Source organism: Hirundo rustica, chromosome 25, assembly GCF_015227805.2.
Source record: "Hirundo rustica isolate bHirRus1 chromosome 25, bHirRus1.pri.v3, whole genome shotgun sequence".
Lineage (NCBI taxonomy): Eukaryota > Metazoa > Chordata > Aves > Passeriformes > Hirundinidae > Hirundo > Hirundo rustica.
In genome coordinates this window covers 3890783-3908908 of record NC_053474.1, presented here as the reverse complement: position 1 = coordinate 3908908, position 18126 = coordinate 3890783, and the positions used below count along the sequence as shown (strand labels likewise).

The window sequence follows — 18126 nt, the reverse complement described above, 5'->3', positions numbered from 1 at the left end:
CTGCTCTCCCTCCATCCCCCAGGGCTGCTCTCCCTCCATCTCCCAGGGCTGTGCTCTCCCTCCATCCCCCAGGGCTGCTCTCCCTCCATCCCCCAGGGCTGTGCTCTCCCTCCATCCCCCAGGGCTGTGCTCTCCCTCCATCTCCCAGGGCTGTGCTCTCCCTCCATCCCCCAGGGCTGTGCTCTCCCTCCATCCCCCAGGGCTGCTCTCCCTCCATCCCCCAGGGCTGTGCTCTCCCTCCATCTCCCAGGGCTGTGCTCTCCCTCCATCCCCCAGGGCTGCTCTCCCTCCATCCCCCAGGGCTGTGCATCCCTCCATGCTCCCAGAACTGCTCTCCCTCCATCCCCCGGTCTCTCCCGGCTCTCTGCACACCCGGGATGGCCTCGGGGCGGATGGGGCAACTCAACCTGCCTGGATAAAGCAAATCATCAGCTCAGTAACCACCGGGCAATTAGCGCCATTAGCGATGCCGTCCATCTCCGCTTCCCGGGGCATTAGTGGGGCGGAGGGCCCCCGGCCGCTCCCGGGGTGAGCTCAGCTGTGACGTGGGGTGGTGCTGAGGATGCTCTTACTCACGCCGTGCCCTCCGCACCGTCACCGCACGAGCCGGAACAGCAGCGCCCTGCCCCAAATGAGCAGCTTGGCTTCAAAGGCTCCCTTCTCCCCTGGAAGGGCGCATTCCCCAGCCCCGGCTGCGGGGAAGGCGACACCAGCTCTGCCGTCCCTCTCGCTGTCGCCGCAGGGAAGGGCCGTGTCTGTCCTGCCTTCCCTCCGTCCGCAGTTCGGGGGTTTTAGTCTCCGATCTCGGCTGGAACACCCCCCGGGCCGATCAGCGTCTTTCGAGGGGCCGCTTCCTCCCGAGCCCCGCTAGAAAAACCCCTCCGCGAAGGGGGATCACACCCTGAGCGCTCAGCACCATCCAGGGCTGCGGGGAAGGAGGAGCAGAGGGACAAACCGGCTGAACTCGTTAGGCCGGTGACATTTGGAAAGGGTGGCTGGTGGGTGGCATGTCAACCATTCTGTCCAGTCTTTAAAGGAACGCATCCAGGATCCTCCAGGGGAGCAGTGGTTAGGTGAGTCACGCCGCGGACACGCGGATTTAGCCGGGATTTCAGCCCAAGCCACCTTTAATTGCATATTAGGAGAGGGATGCTTCAAGTAATCAGCTGTTCCAGCCACGCCGGCTAGGGGGGAAGGGAGGAGGGCTGGAGGGGTGTCCGTGCCTCCAACCCCTCCTTGGATTACAAGGCAAAAATATAGGCCACACAAACAGCCCGGGGAGCGCTGGCTTCTCCTTTGAAGGCAGGGTGACACTGCTCCCGCTGAGCCCGGGCTTCGATAGTGGCGAGATAAGGAGAGCAAACACACCGTGGTGGTGGAGAGGGCAAGGATCAACCACCCCGAGCAGCCGGGGCCGCGTCCCCATCCCGTCCCCGCCTGGCAGCGGAGGGAGAGGTGGGAGCGGCTGCGGCGCTGGGACAGAACCGAGCTGCTGGCGCTGAAAAACGCCAGCTCTGTGCCGGCAGCGAAAAATGCGAGTTCACACCTGCGCGGAGAGAGATAACGCATCTCACACCGCCCCGCGCCTCCCCGGGCGCCGCTCCAGCCTCCAGAGCCACGGTCCCAGCCCTCAGCCCTCGTCCCTCCCGGGAATGTCACCAATCCCCCGGTGGGACGTGCAGGGGAGCAAGGACAGCCCGTCCTTGGCCCGTCTCACGGCTCCGTTGTGCAACACCCCGAGGTGACAGGGCACGTTGATTTCTCTTCCTCCTTTCCTCGGGAAACGCCTCTGCCCTGGCTGTCAATCATTCCCCCGAACACCTCGGGATGCCAGCGGAGGATTTCAATCAAATTTGTCAGAGCCGTCGTGTTTCTACAAGCTGGAATGTGTGTCCGGGCTCGGGGATCCGCCCAGCTGAGGGAGCAGCAAACCCACAGCAGCTTCCAGCCCAGCAGCAGCTGGGCCACGTGTGGTTCGTTCCTCCCGAGACAAGGAGCAGGGATGAGCAGGCACCCGGCACGCTGGGAGTTTGGGGGAAGCTGGAATGCTGTGGAGCAGGCGAGAGGCTCTGCAGGAGCTGATCCCTTCTCGTGATGGCTCAGAAGGGATGGGAATGCCTGAGCTGTTCCGGGCTGGATCCAAGAAGTCGGAGGTGATTCCAGAAGGTGGTTGTCAGGGAAATCACGGTGGTGTTAGCCAAAAAGTCTGTGGCAACATGTATTTGGAGCTGAACAGAGCAAATGCTCCATGTACAGAGGGGAAAAAAACCCCCCAAAAACAAAAAACAAAAAACCCCCAAAATTTTAAAGGTTCTACACACAGAGGGTGGCTGGGCACTGAACAGGCCCAGGGAAGGGGTCATGGCATCAAGCCTGCCAGAGCTCAGGAAGAGTCTGGACAACTCTCAGAAGCACACTTGGGGTTGTCCTTGATGATCCCTGTGGTTCCATCCCAAGCCAGGGTACTCCACAATTCCGACAGGAGCACAAACCCTGCTTGGAACAGAGAAGCCTGCGCCAGGTCAGGCAGCAGGGCCGGGAGATAAGATCGGAGAGCCAGCGACAGATTCCCCGCACATTTCTCACCCTCAGCCTTCCCCCAGGGCTCAGAGCAGGCGAGGGGAGGCTGTGCCATCCCTGGGCAGCTCAGCCCCGTCCCGGGAGCGAGGAACCTCCGGGGCAGGGGCACATCAATGGAGCGTTTGTCCCGCGCTTGGCAGCGGCGCCGGAGCGCCAGGAGCCGCGCGCTGCAGCCCCGAACGCAGCTATAAATGGCAAGAGCAGCCGCACAGACACGGGCTGTTCTCCGCTGCTGCAGCAGCTCCAAGAGCAGCCCTCACACCCGCGCTGCCCCACTGCTCCCGGGGCCGAGGAGGAGGGCAGCCAGGGAGAAACACTGGCACGTTGCAAGGAAAAAGCTAAAGAGAGAGATTAAAATAAAATTTAAATGCCGTGCTGGGTCTAGCAAGCCGCCTGCACGGAGCTGGTGCCACCGTCGGCACGGGGCCAGCGGATTAGGCACGGCTGGAAGCAACGGGGTTGGAGCAAGATGCTTCTTGCATGCTGGAGTCGAGACAAATTCCTGCCGTTTCAGTGAGCTTGGAGCGTGGCCAGGTGTCCTTCCAGGAGGAAAAGCTGCAGCTGTAAAAGCGGCGTGGCCGGCCCCAGGAGCGACGCTGCTGCTGCAAGGCTGAGTGCTTCTGGATGCCTCTGCAGCGGTGCTGCGGGCACGTGCAGCGCTGTAGCACCCTCAGCGAGCTGGGCACTGCCCAGAGCACGGGGCTAAAGATAGGGATTGTATTTATAGACAGCTGCTCCAGAGGAACAGCCACCCCACACACGCCTGTCCTCGGAGCCAAGGCTGAGGGAAGCACTGCAGCATCACCAGAGCCTGAATTTCACCCACCAGAGCCCTCAGGCAGATCCTGATTTATCCATCACCCCCTCTGCTCAAAGAGGAAAATAATGACAGACTACAGGCTGTGAGAAAATATATAGGGTTGTATTTTTTTTTTTTTTTTAATTTGACAATTAACAAAAGAGGGCTCGGAATCGCGGCTGTAAACATTGATAGCTCCTTTCTGATCACAACGAGCACTTTCCACCAACATCCCTTTGTACGGCCTGATCCACGCCAACAATGCCCAGCCGACTCTGTCAGGGCTTTTGTTGCTCTGCTCAGGGTCACAAATCCAGAGGCAGCTTTTATTCACCACTCACCAGCAGCAGGACCAGCCACACACACAGAAGACAGCCGAGGGACTGAGACACTTCAGAGCTGCTTCCATACGTGAGACGCACTTGGAAAAGGCAGGAGATGGTGCTGGGTTTGTGCCAGAAAGAGGGAAACATCTCTAAACCCAGCAGGTTCGGAGACAAACGAGCCCTGCAAAAGGCAGAGCGTGCTCAAGGGGGACAGGGACTCTGACAAGCGCCGGCCCAGCAAGAACATCCCAGCCCTGCTGCCAGAGGGAGGCTTTGGCCCGGGACCGAAACATTTGGAGACGCAGAGCCAGCGAGTTTGTCCCAAAGAGGGACTGGCACATCGTCAGCTCCATTGTTGCAGTGGAACCAGAACTGCCTGGAGCTTGACAGGGGGAAGTGAAACTTCATCTCGGGCTGGAGGGCGGCCAGGGCTGGAGGAGCTGCGCCCGGCATCCCACGGGAATCTGGCCTGAGCGCCGGCAGCACACGGCTTCTCCAGGGAGATCGACCCGCCGCAGCCGCTCCTTCTGCAGGAGGAAGCACGCTGCAGCTGGGGCAGCCGCACAGCAGAACCAAACCTCAGCTACTGCAGTCACCTCCCGCGGCTCGCAGGGAAGGGAAGGAAGCCCTGGAAAAGCAGCAGGGAGGGTGTCCCAGTGCCACCCCCACCCATGGGCCACCCTCCAGCACCAGGGAAAGGGAAAATGCACAACACCAGAGAAGAATGTTTAAAACAAACCTCCCTCAGGCGCAGGAGTGAGCTGACAACAGCCACAGAGCTGCTCTGGACCGAGGGAGCACCCGGCCAGACTCAGATCCAGGATCTCAGCTCGCTCCTTTCGAGGTGCCCAGCTGGTTCTGAGCCTGGTTTTTGGTGGGAACGGGGTCAGGTCATCTCCTCATCACGCTACCCAGACGGACAAGCAAATAAAAAATAATCCAACAGATTTGAATACACTGTATTTATTCGTAACAGATTCTAAAGAATCTAGTGAGTCTATGTCAAGCCCAACGCATGACAAGTGATACAGGTGTAGGAAAAAAAAAAGACATTTAAAACAAACAAAACAATGAAAAAAAAAAAAAAAAAAAAAGAAATCAAGTGCCATTCAAGCTACTGGAATCTTCCAATTGCCCCCCTCACAGGAGGCAGCACAGTATCACTGCAAGGTCTGGAAAAATTCAGGTTCAAAACCATTCACAAGAGTCCCCCCGCACACACTCCATAAGTCAAAAGTGCAATCTCCACGGTAAATCGCCCTGTTGGCCGTAGGGGATCTTTTTGGACATCTCAAAGGGAAGGAGGGAACCTCAGTTTAGTGTGTCTGCGGGCAGGAGCAGCCTGTAAGAAACGTGCTACACGGCATCTACGCTCGCTTCAAAATGCAAGGGAAAAAAATAAACCCCAAAAATCTCACCTTCCTCGAAGAGGCACAGCTAGGCTCCTAAAAGCAGCCCTTCAACTGGGCTCCCACCACAGGGAAGAGGCTCTGGGGAGTTTGGGCACGGAGCCGTGAAGGCAGAGCTGCGCTGCAGGGAGGCAGCAGAAACCTGCAGTGAGCCCAGTGCCGCTCCCCAGCCGGGCCAATTCCAGCTGGGCTAGCTCGGGTCAGCTGCAGGAGCCACCCCCACCCCCTGCTCCCCGTCCACATCGCCCCTACCCCAAAAAAGGTACCAATCTGGCTATGCACATTCCAAGGATCTAGTCTTTATTTCGATCTGCCCGGCTATTACAGTTTTGTCACAAAAAACCAAAACGAAACAAACACCCCCCCCCCCAAAAAAAAAAATCCCACGAGTTAGTAGTAAAGACACTCGAGCCCGTCAGCCTCGGAGGAAGCACCAGGAAGCCGCGGTGCTCCCGGAGCAGCATCCCTAGGGAATGCCTGCAGCCTGCCCGCCTCTCCCTCCCTGCACACTGAAATCCGAGAACCTGCGGGCAGCCAATCCAGGCACCTCCGTGAAAAACTTTGGCGCTCCGGACACCCAACGGCTTCAAAGCCACATGGGACTGAGAGAGCCAAACCCCCAAAACACGAGAGGGGCTGCTTAAAAATAACTTTTTTTTTTTTTTTTTCCCTAAGGCCAACTAACTTCTCCACCCCCCCTTTCCTCCCCCAGGCTCCATTTCTAGCTAGAGAATGAATTTCAAATGCTGTCAGTGGCTCACAGAGCTGGGAATAGGCTGCTTTGGAGATAGGACCTGCCCAAGGGATGATCTCCAGTGTGGAGGAGGTCTGTCCACCTCCCTGGAGGACACAGCGACAGCTGGAAATGACTGACCAGTGACCTGGATGGTTTGTGCTTCAAAGGGACAGGCCTCACCTTCCCCGATGGCCCAGCTGGCCTCTGGCTTTGTGCATTAAAATCACACTGCATGTCAAAAATGAAAAAAAAAAAGAGAAATCGGAAGAGCAGCATTTCAAATTCCCCTAGAAAATACAGGATTAGGTATGGCAGCCTGGGGCAGGCTCCTGGACAAATCATCTGCCTCATCATTTAAGAACTCAACTATATTTTGGCACTGCAGATTCGGGAGCTTGAAGAAATCCATGCGTAGGTCCCTGCCGCCTTTTCTCCAGCAAGCTCTGCACAGCATTTCCCCCCCTCCCCAGGGTTCCCAGTTTTGGGATTTCCACAGAGCCATTCCAATCCCCCCAGGGCCCTGCAGCCCCACTTTGGCAGCTCTTTGCACCTGCTGGTCCTTCACAGGCAGCAAGCCGTGCCCAGACACAGAACCTGCTCTGGCCTCAGCCAGGATAAGAAATGATCTTGAGACCCTCCCCACCCACGACAGAAACATTTTCCTCTTCAGACATTCCCCCACTCAAGCTTTGGGCCGTCAGGCCCTGCGAAAAAATAATATAGGTTTACAGTACAGTTGTGTTTATATTGTTACAGGCACTTAAACAGGATTCTTTGGTCCTTCAAAGGAATTAGCCACTCTGGCTTCTCTCGGCAGAAACCACAAGTTTGCACACCCATAACATCTCCTGCACTAAAAAAAAAACAAAACAAAAAAACAAAACAACAAAAAAAAAAAACCAAAACAACCCCCCCCCCCAAAAAAAAAACAACAAAAAAAAAATACAAACCACCACAATTCAGATCCATTTCAGGGCAGTGCAGCTCTACCTTAGCGTAATTCTACAGTCTCCCCTCACACACCCCCACCCACCCCACTGCCTCCACAATCCCATCGGGAGTCGTTTCCGGAACACTGCACTTCCCATCACAGTGTACAGCAGACAAGTCTCGTTCCAACAACCCCAGGAACGAGACGCTCGAGCAAGAGTCCAGGAAGTTTTCCTTTCGTTGCAGTCCTAGGAAGGTCGGTCGGTTTTATTTTGCTCCCCCGCTCCCCACCCACCACCCCCCAAGGCAAGGAAATACCTTGGAGGACAGACCCTGGAGCTCGTCCTGGCTCAGTTACAGGGAAGCCACGTGGGGTAAGACTGATTGCAAGGCAGGAAGGGCTGCACGTGGGTCACGTAGTAGTTGAAGTTTATTTCACTGACATAAGGGGCTGGCTGGTAGTAGCAGGTAACGTTTGTGACGGTGGGGATGATGTTCTGCTCAGCCAGGACCCTCACAGCCAGCATGGCAATGAGGTTCAGGGTCTGCCTCCTCTCGTGTCCCATGAGGCAGACCGTGCTCTCGTTGACCACCCTGTGCAGGGTCATCAAATAGTCATATCTGTTGCTCTCCATGCCCACAAAGTGGCTCTGCAGGTAACACTCCAGCTTCCTCAGCTGCTCGCCGATGTCAGAGAAGTCTATGAAAAACCTGGAGCACATGTACCTCTGCAGCGCCTTCATATCCACCTCCGACTTGGGCTTGAAGCCCCTGACCAGGAGGTTGCAGTACTTGAGGAGCCCCCCGCCGCGGATCTCCTCGGGGTTCCTGGTGGCGATGACGCGGCTGCGCAGGTGCTCCATGGCCTCCTCGAAGTCCCCGTACATGCTCTCCCCGGTGACCGTGGGGTGGAAGTTCTCGGCCATGGGGTTCTCCGAGCACTCCCCGAAGAGCAGCAGCGAGTCCAGGATGATCTGGAAGGAGTCCACGCTGAACTCGAACTGGCGCCGCAGAGAGTCCACGAACTTGAGCTCCACGTTCTTGCCGCTGTTGTTGGAGAGCGAGATGAGGCTCCAGCGGTCGGTCTCGTTGCACACCTTCACCAGCTTCTGCACATAGGCCTCCTTCAGCGTCATGGGCGTGATCTTGTCCTTGTTGACGCCTTCGGGGAGGAAGTCGAGCAGGCAATCCATGACCACGTCTTTAACCAACTGGAAAACGTCTTCGGTCTTCAGATCCACCCCGAAAATGAGGTCCAGGTCCTTGTAGCCCAAGCCGCTGTCCTGGTGCAGGACGTGGCTGGCTGCTGAGCCATTCAGCCTGACGTTGTGGACTGTGATTCCTTTCTTCTCCAGACGGCTACGGACAACCTGGGACAGAGACAGAGACAGTGAGAGGCAAGAGGGAATTCTCGGAGCAGCCCGGGGACAGCAGGATTCACTCCCGGTGCTTCTATGGGTCACTCTGGTGCAAGGCAGTAAAATAAAAAGCTAATCCACTGGAAATAGGTCGCTTTGGAAAGGATCCCAAGTCCTGCCAGCAGCTGGGGGTGGCTCTCCTTTACTTACTCCCCGGCATTAGAGATCTGACTGCACAGGATCAGCTCTTCTGCTGCCAGTGCGGTGTCTGCTCTCCCTGCCTTCCCCACACTGACCTGGAGACGCTTCCTGACCCCGTTTTCTGGGGTGGTCTCTGCCCTCTTCATCCCCTCCCAGCTCCAGCGACCAAGCCAAGAGCAGCCGACCCCAAAGTGACCCCAAACAGGAGGTGACAGCACAGTCTGCAGAAGTCCCCGTGGAATTAATCAGGGTGGCTCGCTCCTTTTAGCCATCCCCTGGGCCTGTCAAGATTCATTAAAGGCAAATCAAGATGCCAGAGTGGCTCAAAAGCCCCAGCCAGGCGTATGCAAGTTCATGTCCCAACTAGTAAGTGTATCCTAACAATTTCCAGTGTGTCAGAGCTTCGTGCTGAGCTTGGCGTGCTATCAAGCACAAGAGGCAGCTTTCATCTTACGGGTGTTACTCTGGTGATTTTAATGCTGCCTGCTCAGTCCTGGCACACCCAGCAGCCCCTCCAAAGCTTTGTTCATTTACAGGACAGCTGAATCACCTGCCCGATTACTTAACAGGCAGGAGGCTAAAATAACCCCCAAGACCATAAAATAAACTATCTGGACACCAGCTTATAATTCGAGTTTAACTCGGCTCAAAGATCCCAGGAAGATTAGGTTTGCACCTTCCAGCAGAAGCTCTTCCCACCCCTCGTCCTGCTTTCGTGTTCCCCTCCAGCCATTTCCCATTTCCCTGGGAGTCCCAAGCAGCCAGCGCAGAGCAAGGCCATGGCTTGAAAGAGCTTTGGGACACAAATGGACAAATGGGATCACCAGGAGCCAGTCTGACCGGGCCCTTCGGCCCTGTGAACCTGCCCTAGTCTGAGAGGCCCCACAGACGCTGCAGTTTGGCTGCCCAAAACGTGAACTTCAATTCAAAGCTGTAGCACAAGGGCCAAACCCTCTTGGCTGCCAAGGGCCTGAGCAGTAAAACTGCCCCTCCGATGGTTTGGAAGGACGAACACACGAAAGGTCAGGGAGGGCAGCACGAAACCCTCATCACAGCCCAGACCCGCCAGCAAGTTCTGCCGCCTTCCCAAAAACATCCCAGAGCAAACCCACTGACGTTCTCACACCTGGGAGGTTGCCAAGGCTCAGGAGGCAGCTTCCCTGCTGGTGCTTCCCTTCTCCCCCTGACATGAGCCACCCCTGCTCCTGCTGGAAACGCAGCCGGGCTCCTCGCCAGGCCAGTGGTGACAGTCACATGTCAGGGAACAGTTAACCAGGGAACTATTCACCACCGGGAGCCCCAGGTGCCACCAGCACAGAGCCAGCGAAAGAAGCTGTTTTCCAAGGCAGATAGTTCGAAAAAATTAATCCGCTCCTAGAAGGCACACGGGGTTATTGCCCCAAATTGAACAAACATCACACGGGCGACCCAGGGGAGCTCCTGGCCTGCGCCTGCTGCCAGCTGGAGTCACTCACCCGGGGCACGGCTCCAGCACTGCTCGTGGAGTTAGAGTTCTGCGCTCTCAGGCTTAGACAGACAAGATATAGGTCACTAAGTGTTAGATGCAGAGCTGGGCCCGGTGCTCGGAGAAGATCTCGCTCCAGATTAATTTCCTAACCCCGAAGAACATCTGCTTAACCCCTTTCTGGGCAGGGCTCAGGACCTGCAGCATTCCAGACCCATCAGCTCCAAGCTTACTTGAGCTTCCCCAGGTCTGCCTGTGTGAGATACATTCAGAAAACAGGGAAAACCCCAATTGCTCAAGTCAGTACTGTCCCAAATCATCCCAGAAATCTCCAGCCTGGCACAGCAGCAGGGAGCAGAGCACTTTGCCATTCCCCGGGAGCTTCCACCCACCAACCTCCACCTGGAGCTCGTCCCCGCTGGCTGCAGGCAGTGGGTTCAGGGCTGCATTTTCCCCCAGAGGGTTGGATATTTCCAGGGTTAGGCAGCTGCTGACCTGCTTCCCAAAACAGCAGCTCACCTTCCGTGTGGTTGGGATAATTGACTGTGACAGCCAGGCAGGAGCAAATCCTGCTGCGTCCTGACCTGCCGCTTCCCACCTCCCACAACAACAACAACAGGATAAATAACTGCCTTTTGGGTTACTTGTTCCAGCTTAGTCAGCCCTAAACACAGGGTCTGCCAGCACGGCCGGGCACAATTACAGCCCTCACTCAGGCCGTGTTTGAAGCTGCTGGCTGCATCCTTTTGGGCAGCCCCGACACCGGATGGCCGCAGCTCCGCGGGGCCAGGCAGGAGGAACTGCTGCAATATTTGATGCTGCTCCAGCCCAGGGCAGCGTGCTGCCTGCAGCTCTCCTCTGTCATCCAGCTCCAAGCTCGAGCAGCCGAAATCCGAAATCTTCTGCCCCAACAGATGCGGCAGGACCTCGAGGAACTACAAACCAGCCTTTCAAATGTCACCTTTCCATCTCCCAGGCTTAACTCTAACTATTTCTCAAGCAGCTAAGGCTCCAAAATCCCGGTTATTGTGAAAGCCAGTTGGGTCTTAGCACGGTGAATAGGCTTTTTAATTAGAAGCAAGCATGCCCGATTTTACATTTGATGAGTCATTACTGAGGAATGAAGTCGCCTCCCAAATATGAATATGCATCAGCTCATTCGAGCTACATTGTTAGTTTAACATTAAACACAGTTATTACTCGATGGTTAAACTAAGAGGAGCTCTTGAACAAGCTGAAGTCTCGAGCAGGCTCTGGAGGATTCGGCCAGGGGTGCCCAGAAATCAAAGGACACGGACATTTGATCCGGCCTTTGAATTAATAACTCTGCCTCTTCCAACACGAGCCCAACACGTCCACCAGCACGAAGCCATTTCGTGGAAGCAGCTCCAAAAAAAGCCACTTTTGCCCTGGCCACACACATCTCACTGCTTTTTAGGGCAGCAAATTAAGTCAAAAAGAGCAGTAAACACCTAGGAGGGGAGGAGGCTAAGCAGGATCCATGGCACAAGCTGCAGCAGCTCCAGGGATGGGGTGAGCTTTTCAGGAGGGTCCTTCCAGCTCTGGGTGCTCCTGCTGTGGCTGTTGGCAGGGGCCAGCCCCCCTAGGAATGGCAAGTGGGGCCAGCTGAGCACACAGCACCTCCGGCATGATGGGGACCAGTCCCCCAAAACTTTTAACTCCCCCTGGAGCAACCAGGCCAGGCTGGACAGGACTCGAGCAACCTGCTCAAGCAGAGGCTACCCCTGCCCACGGCAGGGGGCTGGAAGGAGACGCCTTCCCTGAATTCCAAGCCTGCCAGAAGTCAGGCAGCATTTGGACAACGCTTTGAGACATCCGCTGGGATTTCTGGGGGTGTCCCCAAGGCTGGACTCCCGTGGGTCCCCTCCAGCTGAGGGGATTCCCCGATCTTTAAGGTTCCCTCCAACCCCATCCATTCAACGGCTCTGCGCTCCCCGGGGTCCCGCACGGGCCGCTCTGCCCTGGGCAGGCGGGGGGAGGCCGAGGGTGCCCGGCAGGGCTGGCTCGGGGCCCGCCGGGCCGCTTATCGCCGCCTCAGCACTTTTATTTTCTCCCTGACCCCCCCCGGCGGAGCGGGGCAGAGTCCAGCGGGGCGGCGGAGCGCTGCCCGCAGCCCCCGCGCTCACCTGCACGATGGTGCGCGGCCGCACCGACAGCGTGGGGAAGTTGCCGCGGCCGTGGATGGGCACGGCCTCCCCCAGGATCTGGTCCAGGCGCTGCACCTGCTCCCACGTCAGGACGCTGAAGCGGCTCCCGCGTTGCTCCGCGCCGCCCGGAGCGGCCCCCGCCGCCGCCGCCTCCAGCATCGCCCCCGCCGCCAAAGGAGTCGCTCACCCGGAAACCGCCGGGAAACCAGCCGGAAGTGCCGGGAGCGGAGGGAAAGCGGGAGGAAAATTTAAAAATGGGGGGGAGAGGGGGAGGAAAAAAAAAAAACCAACAAAACAAAAACAGCCCCCCCCGAGTGGCGCCGGCGAGGGGCGGCTGTGCGGGGCGCGGCGGGAGCGCGGTCGGTGCCCGCAGGGACTCGCACAGAACCGGCCCCGGCCGCCCCCCGCCCGCCACCGGCTCCGCCGAGCGCTGCGCCCGCCCGCGCCCCGCCGCGTCTTATATAGCCCCGCGCCGCGCCCCATTGGCCTGGCCCTCCGCTAATCCCGACCCGAGCCCGGGCAGAGGGGGCGGAGCGCGGCTGGACCGCGGCCAATGGGAGCCGAGCTGAGGGGAAAGGGGCGGGGAGAGGGGCGGGGCGAGAGGCGGGGAGGGGCGGGAGAAGCCACGCCCCCTCTGCGCGCGGGAATCCCGGCCGTGATTGGCGGGAGCGGCGCGCGCCCGGCCCGGCCCCGGTGGCCTCGGGGACCCTGCGGTGCCGCGGGGGTGTCCTCGGTGCCCCGCTGAGTCACACCCATGCCACACCGGTGCCCTTCGGTGTCCCCTTGGTGCCCCTCGGTGCCCCATGATGCCCTTTGGTACGCCGTCGGTGCCCTTTGGTATCCCACTGATAATCCCATTGATGCCCCATGATGCCCTTTGATATCCCACTGATACCCCATCGATGCCCACTGATCCCCGTGATCTGATGCCCCAGTGATGCTCCATTTACCCCCTGGTGCCCCACTGATCCCTGTGATCTGATGCTCCATTGATGCCTGTCGAGGGTCCACAGGCCAGCACCCCGTTGATTCTCCCTGGAGTGATGACCCACGGTCTGACATCCCATAGATACCCCATGGCCTGCCAGTCCACAGCTCAGTGTCCCCTGGCTCCCCCAGGCACCAGTCCCTGGACAACAGAGTCCCCAGGGCCCCCATGTGCCAGCACTGACACCCAGGAGACAAAGGGTCACACCCTGGCGTGATGGAGCTCCAGGAGCTCAGCCCCTAAATCCAGAGCATGGCCCAGCTCTCAGCTGAGCCACCACCTCCTCCTGGAGCCAGACATGTTCCCGGCCTCTGGCCACCCACCTCTTTCCATCCCAGCGACTCCCGTCCCTGTGCAGTGCTCATTTCTCGGCAGCGTTTCACCCTGCAGACATTTCCCTGCTGAGCTGGTGCCCCGAGGTCCCGGGGATGCACGGAACAGCTCCAGCTCCACACCTGCGGTGGCCACTCCCATTTCCTCGGTTCCTGCTTGGAGCTGGGATCCATCTTTAGGAGCCATGAGCCCCACTGGGACATGAGCCAGTGCGGATTTATTTTTACACCCTCACGGGGTTTTATTGCAAGAAGTCCCCTGAAAACTCCCAGACATCCACCTTGGGACTTTCCACCTCAGGGAAGGCACTGCAGAGGCGTTACAAGATGCAAAGACTGTCTTGGGAGCCAAGGCCTCTGCCACATCCCGAGGGTTTGCTGCTGGAAGCTGGAGCTGGCTGCAGAAAGAGGAGCTGAAGGAATTGGGGTGTTCGGGAGCATCCACAGCTGGGCTCGGAGGTGACAGAAGGGAAGGGGTGTCCTGAGCCCTGATCCCTCTGAAATCCTCTCCATTCCCCAACAGCCAGAGGGGCTCCCAGGGGGGCTGGAGTCCCCTCTGCCGGGGTCCCCCTGTGGGATGCTCCTCCTGCTGTGGTGTTTCTCTCCCTGGCTTCTGCCTGTGTCGCTGTGTGACTCCACCAGGCTTCTCCATCGGGGTTAAAAGCTGCTCCTGGGTGCTCCCCGTGAGGCTCCGAACAGGGGCACAGGACAAGGGGAGCTCTGCTGGAAAGTGATTTTCCAAGGAACTCGATTAAAACATCAGGCAGCTGCCTCTCATTGCAAAACCGCGTTGATGTTGCTGGCAGAAAAGCTGGATCAGGAAGGGTTTCCCAAGAAGCTGAGAGGCCAGACGGCTTTAGGGATCAGGATCCATCGATCTATCCAGGCAGGGGGATTCAGCAGGAGGAAAGTGGGGGCTGAGCACCCCATGGCCGCGGGGCCTGGGGCACTCCCAAGCTGGCACAGCCTAGGGCAGTGGGGCAGGATCCAGATGTGGTTCCATCCTTCTGGGATGAGCCGAGATGGACCCTGGTGCTGCCCGAAGGGGAGAGAAGTGCTGCTGGCTGCGGAGAAAACCTCGGCCCACTGGAAAGAGCTGACGCGCTCCGGCCGGACTGGCTGAGCCGCTCGTTAACATCCATCACCAAACGATTATCCCAAAGAGCCGCGGGCAGCGAACCCGGCGCTGGGAATGGCACCCGGGCCGTTTCCTTCCAGCTCAGCAAGGGCCAGCCCGGGCTTTATTCGTTTGTTTTGTTGGCAATTAAGGAACAATCATCGTCTTGGGGTGAAACGCGGGCGGATCCTGCCTCCCGGGGGTGGCACGAGGGTGGCAGAGCCCCTTTGGAGATACGGGGGTGGGACAGGGGCTGGGCGGGGGGACGGCGGCTCGGGATGCCGTGACCCCTCTCGCCCCACGGATGTGGGGTTGGCAGCGTCCCGGAGCTGCCCGATGGACACCGCCCCGAACCCTGGGAAATCAGCGCGGGTGGGGCAGGAACGCGTGTGCGTGGGGCGGAGCGGGGACACTCCACGGCCGGGGGCACGGGAAAGAGGGGGGCAGAGATGGGACCCCCCCTCTCCACCTGAGCTGAGCCCCTCGGGGGGCGCTGGGGACCTTTGGCAGCCCCTGTGCCCGCGCTGGGCCGGTCAGTGGTGGAACCGGGGCGAAGCAGCTGCAGGAGCTGCGGGAGTGGGGCAGTGGGTGAAAGTCTCTTCAGCCCGGAGGTGAAGACACCTCGGGGACTCCGTGACTCGCGTGGGACCGGCTCCGTCCCACTCGGCATTAAGCAGGGCGTGTGCCAACTCCCTGAGCAAGCAGGAGGGACCAAGCCCTGCTCCCGGAGCCACCGACGTCACGCAGCGTCGCCCCGGGGGAGCAGCAGCGCTGCTGTCGGGGTGGGGGCATCCCCGGCTCCCCGCTCCCACGGCAGCGCCCTGGCACCTCCGCCGCCGCGCTCACGTCAGCCGTGTCCCGGGCTGTCCCCGTGCCCGTGCCCGCAGCAGCTGTCACCGGGCGGGCACTGCCCGTTCCACGCCCGCCGTGTGCCGCTGCCCCACGCGCGGCCGGAGCTGTCCCCACGCAGACACAAAGCGTCCCCAGGCGGATTCCAGGTGCCCCCGCGCACCAAAGGCGCCATGGCCGGGCGAACACCCGCTGTCCCGCGCCCGCTCTGCCATCCCCACGCACATGCCCGTGTCCACGTGCCCGCTGTGGGTTTAGGAGGTGGAGTCCTTCCCCGCGGCCGTGTCCAAATCCTCCCTCGGCAAACACAGTTCCTGGACACCTCCCAGTCACTGGAGTTCACTGTCCAGCCCCGCTCGCTGCCACACGGCCCATCCCAGAGGTGCCACTGCCGCTCGCTGGTCACCCGTGCTCCTGGGGCAGTGCCATCGGCTGCTGTGGGGGCTGCAAGTCGCCCAAAGAGGAGTTTTCCCCGTGCTGACCACAGCAAGGTTGGATTTGGCACGAGGGGCGTTGTGAGCACCCACTGCACGGCGCGAGGGGATGTGGGGACGCAGTTTGGGGTCCCTGTGTCACCAGCCTGGACCCCCAGGCTCGGCCACATCCCATCCTGGAAGGGATGATGAGCAATGAGAGGGGCCACCCGGGAGGCCCTGAGATGAAAGGGAGCGCAGGGTGTCATTACTGCAGGTGACACAGAGCTGGGGAATGGCACCTGTCACCTCCCCCGGCTGCTGCAAAATGCTGCCCGGGGAGTGGGGGGGACACGGCACCGCCAGGCTGTGGGGACAGGGACACAGCAACAACGTGGCCCCAGCACTGATGTGGCCCCCCCTTGAATCTCCCCCGGGGTGCCACTGGCTGGGGACATCCCTGTCCCCTGGTAGCATGACCTGTGTGTCCCCGGGCTCGGTGGCTTCCCGGTGATGCCACGTGCAGTTTTTCTTGTCCTGACTTGTGCCTCTACAGCCGTGGCAGGGGATGACCCATCCCAGCGCCACTAATTTGGGCCTGGCAGGGAGCAGGGCGCTCCCTTTGCTTTGGGATTTTGGGCCCCGGGTGACAGCTGAGCGCAGCTGTGGGTGGTGGCAGCTCCAGGACACCCTGGCCCATCGCTGGGCCGGCCGCTGCTCTTGGGAAAGCCGGGAGCTCTGCCTTGGAGGCTGCCGAGCATGGAGTTGGTGACTTGGGGAGTCATTTCACAGGTGTTTTGAGGGCTCTCCGTCCTTGCTGGGGCCACAGGGACTGTCACTCCCCTCCTGCCGCCCGCTGCACCCCAGGCTTCGTGCTGGACCAGAGGGAAACTGAGGCACAGGAAAGCCCACCTCCTGGCTGGGGTAGCCTCCTGCTGCTGCAGACCTTTAACCCTCATGGATGGGGGCTGTGGAAGGGGCATGAACACCATGGAACACAAGGTCAACCTGCTCAGAGCCCCTTGGTGCCACCACCAAGGTCCAAACATGCTTTGGGGCAGACAGGGGGATAAGGAGCAGGGGGGGCACACACCAGGAACAGACATCACCGTGGGGCCAGGGGGGACACGCTGGGGCACGTCCACCCCCCGGCCCAGCACTGCGTGTGCTTTGGCAGTGGCTCAGCCGTGACAGCCCAGGCCTGGAGGGATCATTAGTCCTCCCTCATTAAAAAAATTACTCACCCTTTGAGACAGAAGCAAGAATATCCTGGAAATGCCTGGGTTTGGGGAGTTCTCGCTCTAAAGGCATGACTGAAATCAGGCTGCAGGTGATGCTCCCCAGCACGTGCGCAGGTGAGTTACCCCGGGCACTGCCCAGCGCTCCTGCTGCTCCCTCCGTGCCCGGGGCGGGCAGAGCCCCGCGCCTCTCGTGCTCCCAGCCCTGCAGCTGGGATGGCAAAGCCGCTGCTCTCCCCCAGTGAGGATGGAGCCGTGGCCTGGCTTCGCCTGTTCCTGCCAAAGCCTCCTGTTTCGGTGTCCCTCTGCCCTGGGGACAAACTGCCCCAGACCCTGCGTGGGCTGCAAGGGTGGCACCCACCAAACTGGCACCGCCTGCCCCACATCCCGGGCCACCTCATCCTGCCCAGGGACCCCTGGAGTCACCCCTGCGGTGGGGTGACCCAGCCGAGTCCTGCCCCAGGCCAGGGGCACCCTGGGGTTCAGGTATTTTGGGCAGGTGAGCGACGCGAGCTCTGACGCGCTGCTGGATGCCCGGGGGCTGCGGCGGCTCCCGGCTGTAATTTGCAGGCACGGACACATTCCCGTTGTGATTCCCCAAAGCCAGGGGCTCCCCTGGCCCTGCAGGGGGGAGTCCTGCTGAGGCTGCAAGGTGGATCCTGGGGGATGTTCGGGTTGTGGTGCCGCTCCTCATCCAGGGGTTGCCTTGAGCCTCTTCCCTCTCTGCAGTCCTGGGATGCTGATGGGAATCGGCTCCTCTGTGAGGGCTCAGCTCCAGCCTCAGCTCCTGGGGAAACCCAGGACGAAAATCACAGAGCTCAGATGTTGCCAAGACTCCTCCCCTGGGGATGGGACTTTTATCCCCCTCCAAGCCCAGCTGCAGTGCCAGGACAAAGCAGGTGCTGCCCCGTTCTCCCTGGGGACAGCATCCTGGGCTCGGGACGGGCAGAGCCGTGCTGGGACACCTGGCCAGCATCCCGGGGCTGTGCCGGGAGATCCATCCCTCAGGAAAAGGACCTTCCCCCGGGACACCCTCCCAACACACCCTCACACCGGCTCCAGGGAGAGATTTGGGAGCCCGGGCTCTGTTGAGCCTCTGTCTTTGCCAAAGCTGGGAATGGCTTAAAATGTTCCCCTGGGATAGGGCTCCAGTTATCCCCGAGCCACGGCAGTGAGAGGCAAACTCTCCATCCCAGCGATGGGGACGAAGTGTCACA

General features: G+C 59.7%; 1 protein-coding gene across 1 annotated transcript; it reads right to left on the bottom strand.

Moving 5' to 3' along the window:
* Positions 1-5404: 5404 nt before the first annotated feature.
* Positions 5405-12355, bottom strand: TENT5B (terminal nucleotidyltransferase 5B). Its single transcript, XM_040086404.2, has 2 exons — positions 11952-12355; positions 5405-8150 (listed from the first exon to the last, which is right to left on the bottom strand). Exons 1-2 carry the CDS (start codon positions 12129-12131, stop codon positions 7131-7133), a joined length of 1200 nt encoding a protein of 399 aa, XP_039942338.1. The 5' UTR covers positions 12132-12355; the 3' UTR covers positions 5405-7130.
* Positions 12356-18126: the final 5771 nt, after the last annotated feature.

Bases quoted from the DNA above. Each gene is read 5' to 3' on its own strand.
- TENT5B (XM_040086404.2), bottom strand. From the start codon at position 12,131: ATGCTGGAGGCGGCGGCGGCGGGGGCCGCTCCGGGCGGCGCGGAGCAA. The intron at 8,151-11,951 runs GTGAGCGCGGGG...TCTCTGTCCCAG, and splicing joins GGCCGCGCACCATCGTGCAG to GTTGTCCGTAGCCGTCTGGA.